This window comes from Anabas testudineus, chromosome 3 (assembly GCF_900324465.2).
Source record: "Anabas testudineus chromosome 3, fAnaTes1.2, whole genome shotgun sequence".
NCBI lineage: Eukaryota > Metazoa > Chordata > Actinopteri > Anabantiformes > Anabantidae > Anabas > Anabas testudineus.
This window is the reverse complement of record NC_046612.1, coordinates 14,407,410-14,419,189: the sequence shown is the minus strand read 5'-3', so window position 1 is coordinate 14,419,189 and position 11,780 is coordinate 14,407,410. Positions and strand designations below refer to the sequence as shown.

General features: G+C 37.7%; 1 protein-coding gene across 4 annotated transcripts; it reads left to right on the top strand.

Annotated features, from left to right (window-relative positions):
• The first annotated feature begins 303 nt into the window (after positions 1–303).
• Positions 304–11,433, top strand: LOC113174737 (kinesin-like protein KIF23). 4 transcript variants are annotated; one of them, XM_026378849.1, is made up of 23 exons: positions 304–369; positions 1,438–1,501; positions 1,594–1,722; positions 2,034–2,139; positions 2,492–2,628; positions 2,727–2,839; positions 2,950–3,120; positions 4,104–4,216; positions 4,517–4,638; positions 5,045–5,147; positions 5,521–5,600; positions 5,753–5,872; positions 6,137–6,293; positions 6,462–6,623; positions 6,829–6,995; positions 7,134–7,307; positions 7,698–7,895; positions 8,106–8,432; positions 9,497–9,730; positions 9,932–10,020; positions 10,283–10,343; positions 10,528–10,568; positions 10,676–11,433. In XM_026378849.1, exons 1-23 carry the CDS (start codon positions 356–358, stop codon positions 10,689–10,691), a joined length of 2,898 nt encoding a protein of 965 aa, XP_026234634.1. In that variant the 5' UTR covers positions 304–355; the 3' UTR covers positions 10,692–11,433. The 4 variants fall into 4 exon arrangements, with proteins under 4 accessions (XP_026234634.1, XP_026234633.1, XP_026234635.1 ...); XM_026378848.1 differs by having other exon boundaries at positions 8,076–8,432; XM_026378850.1 differs by lacking the exon at positions 8,106–8,432 and having other exon boundaries at positions 10,676–11,431.
• Positions 11,434–11,780: the final 347 nt, after the last annotated feature.

The following is an 11,780-nucleotide window of genomic DNA, read 5'->3' as shown; positions in this document are numbered from 1 at the left end:
ACATCAGGAACCATTACAATCTTTTGAGTATATTGTTATTTTTTGCTAACTAGTAACTAAAGTTATCAAATAAATGCACTGGAGTAAAAGTATAATATTCCTCTAAAATGAGGGGATGTTTCTGTATGAAGTATCAGAAATACTGTGGAAAGAAAATGTACTTACTTATTTTACACCTGACACCAGAGAATCAGCTGATCCAGGAGCAGTAACACAGGGTCGAATGGTGGGGGCGGGACTTCCGCTTACGAACTCTCTGTCTGCTCTCTGATTGGTTGAAATCTCTGTTGGTCGGAAGTTCGTCTCACTAGAGGGAATTTTTCAAATCGCGAAGAGGCGCTAAACATCAGCAATAATGCAGAGATTAGGGTGAGTACTACTGTATTTTACATTTATCCTGGACCATAAGTAATAATCTCCAATTACAGCATGTACTAGTAGCATTTTTCATGTAACTAACATAACTTGCTTGCAGTTGTTGTCTAGAAATAAGTCGTCAGGGTAATGTCGGGGTTAGCTTGGTTAACTGTTAGTTAGCTTGTTAGCGTTAGCCTAGCTCGCCGTTTTGCCAACTTTACACCATTTGACTGTCTGGTGGCTGTTTGGCGTTGATATATGGTTAAATATTAATACATAGATACTCTTTATCTGTGAGATCAGGATTCACTCTACAATTAAATGTATACAGATGTTTCGGTCACGGTATATATGAGACATCGGTGCTTTTGTGTAGAAATATGTCTGAGGAAGTTTGGTGTCTCATTAAAAGTAAAGTAATAATAAAGTACACAGAATAATGTTACGGATACAGACAGAGGGTCTGTGTTTTCGTAGTGGTTTTTCATGTCTTTGTAGTAGTTCGACGTTCTTACAAGAAATGTTAATAGTCGTTTCAAACAGAGGCTCTGGACATGGCACCCAAGAGCTACAACCTGTCTCCAACATCAGTACAGTATCTTAATCTATGTGCTTTGAAATCTTAAAAGGAGATTTCACTGATTTATAACTTCTGCAAGCAAATATCTTACTGCTTTCTACTTCCAAACTCGTTCATATTTTGTCAGATTATGTTATCTTGAGGAGACTTCTTTCTCCATAGTATAAGGAGCTAGATGACATCATGTCAGCTGAACTGACACTTTGAAAAAAACCTATTTTAGAGTAGGGAGGGAGTTTTAATTAGTGACAACTTAGAGTTAGGAACAGAGTAGATTGGACATGTCGCAAATTTAATTACAATATACGACTAAAGGTATGGGGGCACTGTGATGAGCCTGTCTGACCTGTGGCCTCATGTAAGCCAAATGAATGTTCAGCCGTCCACATAAATTTGGCTATGTCGTGTAGGGTTACTGATGTGAAATAACAGAGAATGTATCCAACAGTAAATTCAATGTAGCATAAAGGTTTTGTGTTTTGTTTTTGTTTATCACTAAGCAAGGGGAAGACGCCTCGGAGGCCAGGCCCAAAGAAGGCCAACATAGAAAAAGATCCTGTTGGAGTAAGTGAACACTGCTTATTACCTCCATGCTCAAACTGCTCTCAGTAGAAATAAAAAAAAATTGACAAACATGTTTTTTGTTTACTGTGTAGGTATACTGCAGAATACGACCACTTGGAGGAGAAGATGAGGAATGTTGTGTTGAAATGATCAGCAGCAGCACTATCCAGCTGCATGCTCCTAATGGTCTTAAAGCCAACCGGAATGGGGAGTATAAAGAGGCAAGTGTAAAGGAAATTGACCATCTGTACTTTCACAAGCTATTGTCAAATCAACCACGTAAACAGGAAAAATAAATGGACCCCATAATTGAAATATTTCTAGTATTTTAGATTTGTACTGAGTTAATCTTATCAAATGACCCTGGAGGGTTTTAGCAGTTCTCACAAAAAAATCTATAAATGTTAATTGTATTCGTTAGTAGTTTCTTCGACACTGACTGGACCAATCATGATACTAATATTGTCTCTTACTTTCTCTAATCTGTTGAGTACCGTTCATGTGGTCTTTATGTTCTTTCTTCATCCTTTAGACACAGTACACCTTCAAAAAGGTATTTGGTATTAATACCACTCAGCTGGAGCTATTTGAAGATATTGCTAAGCCACTGGTGGAGGACCTTATTCGCTGTAAGAATGGTAAGTGAATTAAAGACTTCTTGAGTTTGAGTTTTGAAATGTAAAATGTACACTATCGGTCCCCCTAAATGGACTGTTCATTATCTTTATTGCTAAAAGGACTAATAAAAAAAAAAAAAATCATCATCATCATTTTAAACAGTATAGATAAATGATGAATCATTGACTATTGTCAAGTAAAACTGTCAAACATTTTCAAATTCCAGATTCCCCATTTTAAATATTGACTGCTTTTCAGACAGCGTTGTCTAAATAAAACATGCTTTATTATTAAATGCTATACCTGTTTTATTTGACTACTTGTGTGCGTGTGCGTGTGTGTCCTCTCTTTTGTTAATTGTGATATTTGTAGGACTGTTGTTTACATATGGTGTTACTGGGAGTGGTAAGACCTTCACCATGACCGGCTCACCTGGGGAAGGTGGACTTCTCCCTCGTTCCTTGGACATGCTCTTCAACAGCATCGGCCCCTTTCAGGCCAAAAGATTTGTACGACTTTGTTTACACAGCTTTACTTTTATTAAGTTATACTTTTTTTGGGCAGGAAGGAATATTTACTTCATATATTTTAAATCTTTACTACATAGGTCTTTAAACCAGATGACAAAAATGGGATGGAGATCCAGAGTCAAGTTGATGCTCTACTGGAGAGACAGAAGCGAGACAGTCAACAGTCTGTGCCCAAAACGCCATCCTCAAGGTACTTAATAGTACTTTATTTTATCATGCTTGGTACTCTTACTCTTTCACTGTGTTTACAAGTACTGATAAAATGACAGAGGATTTTTTGTTCTTCTTTACCTCTTTTAGGCAGAAAGCTGACCCAGAGTTTGCAGATATGATAAACTTGGACGATGCATGTAAATTTGAGAATGTGGATGAAGACTGTTGTTACAGCGTGTTTGTGTCCTACATCGAGATCTACAACAACTATATCTATGATCTCCTTGAGGATGTGCCATTTGACCCAATCAGACCAAAGTAAGAGGCTTTTCACGTGTGACATTTTCACAGCTACAGTCACACCTTATCAATGTGCACTACTAATGTTTTGGAATTTTAGCCACATGTTTGTGTTAACACCTAATAGGCCATGCTCCACATACAGACGGGGTGTAAGGCTTCTGAAACTGACACTGAAATTGGTGTCCAGCAAACCACCACCCAACCTGATCCCAGTCTTTTGGAAACCACTCACCTTTCTCACATTGGAGTCTCCTGCATATTAAAACTTAAGATTAACATTAGCGGTCTAGCAGTTGCTGCTTCTGTGCATTCAGCGACAGTACAAGTCTAAGTTATCAGTGTTAAGAAAGACCCCAATACCAAAAACTGAAAGCTGAAATTAACTGTGGCTACAAAATTTGTTCTGAACCGAACTGCGCAATTGTTACACCCTCACTGTACAGTATAGCGTTTGCTGAATGAAGTTGATTGTGACATAGCATTTTTTGCTTTTTAGTTCTGTTGACAAGATGTACTTTTAAAAAGTCCTGTTTTTGTTAGGTGGCTCAGTGGAGGCACGCCTGTACAAAACAATGAGTTCATGTACGTGGCCAGCATTCTGTCTATTTGTAGTCGTATCTCAGCTGTAGCTGATATGTCAAGTAGCTCGTCAGTACATTTCCATCCTATTACCCCAAAGCCCTGTAAATCATAGGTGTAACTAACTAGCTTTGAGTCGTTTTGGTGGCTGTTGTCTTTAACTATCTGCTCTCTGCTGCTGCTGTTAGTGTGGAGACATAAAATGTCTCTGAATGACCCTAACCCTGTCATTAAAACCTGTTGTGCATGTGTCTGAACCCCTGAATATGTTGTATGGCCCCCGTATTTCACTTTGGTGTTAACATTAACATAAAGTATTTGGTTTTGCTTTTGCTTGTCTCACTAAAGTGACACATCAGTGTGTTACAGATGAATTTTGATTTATTTATTTATTTATTTTCCCTATTAACTTGCTTCAGACCGCCTCAATCCAAGATCCTCCGTGAAGATCAGAATCACAACATGTATGTGGCTGGCTGTACAGAAGTTGAAGTAAAATCCACAGAGGAGGCTTTTGAAGTCTTTTGGAAGGGTGAGTGGAATTTGTGTCATCTGATGATGGAAACCATCAAGATAGTTTGATAGTCATTAACTAGTCATTAAAATGATCATTAAACAGTTTATCAATGCAGAGCTTTTACTGCTGATGTGGAAAAGGGCAAATCTGAGATATTGCTTCCAGTGACAATTATCAGTGTTAATGTTCAGTTTACGAATCAAATCGGCAGAAATAATGGGACACATCAATAAATCGGTTGGCTTCATTGAAATCATTTGACCTTAACAGCTTCTGTTAATGTCAGACACTGTTAATGATCTTCGCTGTATCCAGGACAAAAGAAAAGGAGAATAGCCAACACTCAACTGAACCGCGAATCCAGTCGCTCCCACAGTGTGTTCACAGTAAAGCTGGTCCAGGCACCACTTGATGCCGATGGGGACCACATTCTCCAGGTATACTTGAATTTTAACTTTTATCGTCTTTATACATTTTTTTCATGGATCAAATAAAAAAAGATGCTATTATATATATATAAGTAACCTTTTTTTTTTTCTTTTTTCATTTTTTCCACCTTTAAGTCAGTATTTGGCAGCAATAACAACATTGAGCCTGTGAGTTAGTTTAAAGGGGATGTATACCTATGCAGTCATTAAATTTTATGGCTAGTAATTTTAATTAATTTAGATGACTTTATAAAGATGTTTTCACTTTGAGATGAATTTGTGACATGAGATAAAGAAGAAGAAAAAAAGGTTATTAATTAAAGAAATCACAATCTATAAAGAAAAATAAGACAGAATACACATCCTGTTTCACAAAAAAGTCTAATAAATTTTGATGTACACTGTTGAAACACAGGACAAAAACCAGGTAAACGTGAGCCAGCTGTGCCTGGTTGACCTGGCGGGCAGTGAACGCACCAGCAGAACTAAAGCAGAGGGAAGCCGTCTTCGTGAAGCAGGTTTGTTCATTACCTGTGGTCAAGTTTTCATATAACCTTTACGTAAGATGTTGAGAAGTTATTTCAGTGTAGAATGGGTTTCTGATGATAACCTTAGTAACCAAAACATGTCTTTGGAACACAAGACTAATGTTTGCTGATAAAGAGCATCTGTACACTTATGTAGATATTCCATAAAACAACACCGTTCTCCAGGTGTGATAGTAATTTTTACAATGTTAATGATGTCTACACTGTATTTTTTAACTATTTGATGTCTTAAAGTTTGATTTCTTTCAGAAAAGACATTTCTAAGTGATCCCATCATTTTAACAGTAGTATTTTGTTAAAGTGTTTGTTCACACACTAAATGGTTTTAATGTCTCATTCACAGGTAATATTAATCAGTCCTTGATGACACTGCGCACATGTATGGAAGTCCTGCGTGAAAACCAGATGTGTGGAACTAATAAGGCGAGTCCTCTATAATCTGTGCATCATACTTAAAATAATTCATACTTAAATTAAATTATTGTTCCTTTTTTTCTGTGTAGTTTTTTTCTAAATCCTTATCATTGATAATTTTCACTAGCTGCAGTTTCACACAAGCTGTTATTGTCTTCCAGATGGTGCCATACAGGGACTCTAAAGTTACACATCTGTTTAAAAACTACTTTGATGGTGAAGGAAAAGTCAGGATGATTGTCTGTGTCAACCCAAAGGCTGATGATTATGAAGAAACTATGGTAAGACATTGTATTTATGTTGCAGAATGATTCCGTGTAAAACCTGGTCCATTTATTCCCACTTATTCCCAATATTCCCCAAATTCCAAACTTTGAAAAGATTAACAACAGCTTCTTGCTATAATTTCTAAAATATAATTTCACTGTTTTGTTGTTTTGCCCCATTGTGCAGTTTTCCTTTTAAGTTATTTGGAACACAGTTAGGTGCTTTGAAGGAACTGGGGAGTTTATTTCTAATAGACAACTGCATTTTCTGTGCTGCAGCTCGTGATGCGATTTGCTGAGATGACCCAGGAGGTGGAGGTGGCGCGGCCGGTGGACCGGCCCATCTGTGGCCTTGCTGCAGGACGCAGACACAGAAACCAGGCCTTCAAAGATGAGTTGTCTCGTCGGCTGGAAGAGCGTGGAGGTCCTATTAATGGTGCTAAGTGACTCCTGACTTCTGTACTACTGGTTGATTGTACACATGCCAAGTTGTATTCTTAGATGGGACATATGCATTTAAGAAATGTAACTGTTTAATGTTTATGTTACTTTTGTTTTAATTTTACTCAAGTCTTGTCATGATGTGTTTACACTCTCACGTTAGATGACCCAGTTATTCTGGATCGGCTCATAGAAAACCTTCCAGTGCTGCCCCCTTGTGATGTGGTGGACCCAGCTGATGATCAGACACTGCCCCGTCTGATTGAGGTTTTGGAAAGGAGGCATCAAATTCGTCAGATGATGATGGGGCAGATTGACAAAACTGGTACAGGCATTTTTTATACCACAAATTATATTCAGGACAGCATTATTTATAGCTGATTTCAGGACTTGATTTGGTATGGAAACTTATCCTGTTGAATTAATAATGAATTTATTTTATTGTCTGCTTGAAAGAAATATGGCGCAGTGTGCTTGAATATTTCAAGCTACATGATGAAAGGCTTACAATATTGTGTTTTCTGCTACAGCAAATACACTGAAGTCCATGGTTCAGCAGTTTGACAGTCAGCTCAACTCGAAGGAGACCTTCCTCCATGATCAACGAAGCAGATTGAATGAGAAGGACAAAGTCATTATTAACCAGAAGACGGAGATAGAACGATTAGAGAAAAAATCCAAAACTCTGGAATACAAGGTGTTGTCTCTTTCACATGGAAAACTATGCTCTTTTCAACATTTTTACAAAAGCAAATGCAAACAGAAATATTTTTAAGAGAAAGAAGCTTGAACTAGTGCCGTTTTAACTTCTCACACCACTGTCTCTCCTCCTCAGATTGATATTCTGCAAAAGACAACAGAAATGTATGAGCAGGACAAGCGATCACTTCAGCAAGAGCTGGAGAGCCGAGAACAGAGGCTGCACAGAGAGCTGTCAGAGAGGAGGCGGGCGGAGCAACGCATGCAGGGCATTGTGACAGACACCAAACTCAAGTGGGAGAAGGAGTGTGTAAGTGGAATAATTGACAGTAGCTGGACGATGTGGTAACATACTTGCCAATAAGTTACATGAGTGGAGGTGAACATGCATGTTTGTGTTATTATTATTATTACTTATTAGAGATGGTAGAAGTACAATAATGCAACACAGTTAAAAAATAATAATAAAAAAGTAGCAAACATCATACTATAGTTTATTTTCTTATCTTCTTTATTTATTAAAGCAAAGGACACTTTTGATTTGATGTAACTTCAAACTGTTACTACTAAAGCCAATTTTAAAAGTACTGGGTACTACAAAGTGTACTTAGTGCAAATTTCATCAACATAAATATATCAACTATTGTACGTTTTACCTTTACCAAAAAGACCTTATATACCTGCTGCTCTGACTAATTAGGAGAGGCGGGTGAACGCCAAGCAGCTGGAGATGCAGAACAAGTTGTGGGTGAAGGATGAAAAGCTGAAGCAGCTCAAAGCCATAGTGACAGAGAGCAACAGTGGTGCCAGCTCCTCCACTGAGCGTCCAGAGAGGCCCACGAGGGAGAGAGATCGTAACATTGCCCAGAAGAGGTCTGCCTCACCATCACCACGTCCTGTGAGTCATTTAGTCTGTAATACTACCTAATGCATCGCTCTGATATGAAACTTGATTTAACATGGAAATTCTTCATGCCTCTGATTATTGTGATCATTTTCAACTTTACTGTACTTCATGCAGCTTGTGTATGACACATGTTGTGTATTTGTGTTTGAGTCTGACTCCTAACATCCACAGTTTGTGGTCCCATTCCCTCATCACTTTCAGGACTTCAGCCAAACTCCTTCTCACCAAAATCAAGCCAGTGTTAGGGCAGTGCAGGACCCTTATCCTACCACCTCTTCTCCCTCCTCCCCCTCCTCTTCAGCTTATCCTTCAGTGGCCTCCAGCATTTCTAAGTGGGAGCAGAGGTTCCCTGTAGACTCAAGCAGTCAGGCTCGACATCCCGGTTCTCCCCAGTGCAGGAGCCGGACTCCTGCCCCATTTCACAGCACCAGCAGCGTGGGTCGCAGGAGAGGCCAACGCTGGGCCCCAGACACTGAGGCCCCTTCTACAACTCTTGTCTATGGGCTAGACCTAGAGGCAGGCACAAGGGTTAGTCTGTGTGAGAGACTAGAATATTTTTTTTCTCGGCAAGCCAGTAGTTTAAACTTCGCCTTGGTGTAGATGTTAACCCAGAATGTTATCAGTAGATGTCTGCTTGTTTTTAAAATTCAGTAGAAAACTGCAGAAGTAGCCTAATGTTAGTCATATCAGGACTCTAAGTAAAATCTGTTCTTCTGCTTCCTCTTAGCTTGCTTCATACTTCATATTTTATGAGTAGTTACTTTGTAGTTTTTTCTTTTGCTAGGGGCTCGCTAGGCTTGCTTCTCCGTGTACTGATGATCATATGTCCCTAGAACACACACCTCCACCATCTGGTTGCAGCCATATTTCACTGATGCAGACGGTTACATGTTTATCAATAATCACAATTTATAAAAAGTAGGCCTAAAATGGTTACAGGAAAACACCTTTAACAAAACCAAAAACATCATCAGTGTCAACATACAGCAGCAATGTAAAGGACTGAGTAGTCTTTACATGCAGTGTTTTGACATGACACTGATTGTTGGTGTACTTGGCTAACAGAAACACATTCAGTACCTGTCTGACATTTGCTCAAAAAGATGTGGTCATTTAGTTATGTCTGTCTGCGTTTCTGACTGTGGTTTAGAGTTAGAAAGCCGTTTTGTACATAGTTCCTTTTGTTGGAGGAATTAGTTGTTTGCCTTTCCCTTCCATGGTTACAGACTTCTCTATGTACTCTGTCACCTCTGCTTTAGAATACGTCCCCCCCAAGTCTAAAATAACACTTATGTTGCATATACTTTTGCTTCCTGCTTTGCATGCTACTTCTTATTCCACTGGGCTATTTTCAACACAGTGGGGATTTTTGTATTACTGGAAGGCTGTAATATTGTTTGTTTGGGGTGTGATTTGACTCTACTCTGGGTTGCTCTGTGACTTCCAGTAGTGCATTTATTTCCAGTATAAACTAACATACTGTTAATGATCAGACCTCGTCACTACTAACCCACAATAAACTCTAAATAGTCCCTGCTGGTGTCACATGTGAATAACTTTATGGTTTGTCTTTCCCACATTGGGACGACCAGACGGCCGTCCCAGTTCATCCAATGCACAGGCGGTCACACTCTGCGGGTGGGGAGAAATGGGTAGACCACAAACCCTCTTCTAATTTGGACCTAGAAACTGTCATGCAGCCAATCATACCAAATGCAATCACGGTGTCGACCCCTAACGAGAAAGCTCTGTCTAAATGCCACAAGTATGTTCTTAGACATCAGGAGCTTGCCTCCGACGGGGAAATCGAGACCAAATTAATCAAGGTAAAATGACATAATTGCTTAATTTGAGGCTTCTGATTATTTTATATCTTGCATGAATTTGACTTAATCACATTGTGTTTGATTTCACACTGGGCTCCTGTTGTAGATAATAACGGGACTCTCCATTTGCGCTGTTGATTGTGAACAAGTTTCTTTTCCTTTTAGACATATGTGAGTTTTTGTTTTGTTTTGTTTTACTAGGGCAATGTTTTTAAGACAAGAGGTGGAGGTCAAGCTGTGCAGTTTACTGACATTGAGACACTAAAACAGGAGTGCCCAACAGCATCAAGGTATAGTATTTGCGCAAATTCTTCAGAACTAAAAAATGTAGTGTTTCTACATGTCTGTACAGAGCATTAATACATTACTTAACATAGGGTTACCAAATGCTTTGCTTTAAGTTTAGTTTTAATACTAAATATTAACTTTACCATAACCGTAATATTTAATTTGTGTTTTGTGTTACCGTAATGTGTTTTTTACACCTACTGTGCATCAGATTTGTCTATATGTGGTGTTCTGAGAACTGACACAGATCCTCTTTTATTTTAGCCGCAAGAGGCGATCAGGGTCGGAGGAAGGACCTTCTCAAATGGTGGACATAGAAAACAGGGTAGGCTTTTAATTAAATAAAAAAATAGAACAAAATATAAGATGGTTTGTTTTTTCTGGTCATGTGTACAGTTTACGTAATAATCTGTTTTAACTGATACTATTTAGCCTATTTTTAGTTTAAAATTAAATTATTTGATGAATGTGTTTACCTTTAATTAATTTCAACCTTTTCCTCCCATCAGGCTCCAGTGGCAAACACAAGTTCAAGCTATGGGTATCAAAAGTAAGCAAATAAATAAATGTGTTTGTTTGTTTGAACTAGATAACCACATATTAACGTGTTAATAATTTTGGGTGACTTTTTGTGTTTTGTGTTTTTTTTCCTTTCAGACGCAGAAAACCCTGAAACGTTCAACATTCACAGAAAGTTTTTGTTTTTATTCTTGACAAAGATGCAACATGTTGCTCGATTATCGGAAGGTCAAATGAACGCCACATGAAACTATGCATCTTTTACAGAGTCAGAGTATTTTTCTATTATGTCTGACCTGACTACAAATCATTAGTGTGCAATTACAATTAAACTATAGCTGAAATGATACTTTCTAAACACTGCAGATTATTTCAGTTATAATATGCTGGATTAGTGTCATTTTTGAATTATTACTTCTGAAAAACATGGACATTTTAAATAGCCTGATTATTGTTAACCAATATTTTTAATGTTTTATCAGTATCATCAATGCCTTTACCTCTGCCCAAACAAAGATTAGAATATAGGAGGTATAGAACATTTTTTGCTTTATTTTGTAATTTCTTCTTTTTTTCTCCAAGGCCATTCATTTAGTGGATGTTACACTGACCATATGATTTAATACAAAAGATGGAGTACAGAGCACAGCTGTGTAGAGTTTAAGCTGTAAATATTGAGTTGTAATGTAGGTTTTGCTGAACTTTATTTCTGATTACCTGTAAATAATTATTATAAAGCCTTTTTTTTCTTTTTACTTCTGTTTATTGATACAACTCCTAAGATATGTAGCATACTACTACTTTTTTTGGTGGCATTAAATTTATTTAATCACCAAGCCTTGTCATAGTAATTTCTTGAAGACAGAAGATCTTTAAGGCCTTGAGCATTTGCAATACATATTTTATTATTTATCAAGTTATGAGGGTTTGTTCAGTTGATCGTAATTTTGAAACTGGGGTAAATTGATTCCACCACCACTGTATTATAAAGTTAGAGACTGGTTAAGTAAAAAACAAGGCAAACAAATGCAGTTTATATTATTTGTTTAAATTAATTTATCTAGTGTAATGAAAAAAAGTTTATAAAACTGCTGGAAATTATGTCTCTGTATAAACCTATTTGCCAAGAGAGTTGTATAAAATGCTTTTAGGTCATTGTGGCTTTTATCCAATGTCAAATTGCAACTTAAGGTAAAGTTTGTGCTGCTGATGAATCCTGGCATTGTCATTTTGGAATATGCCT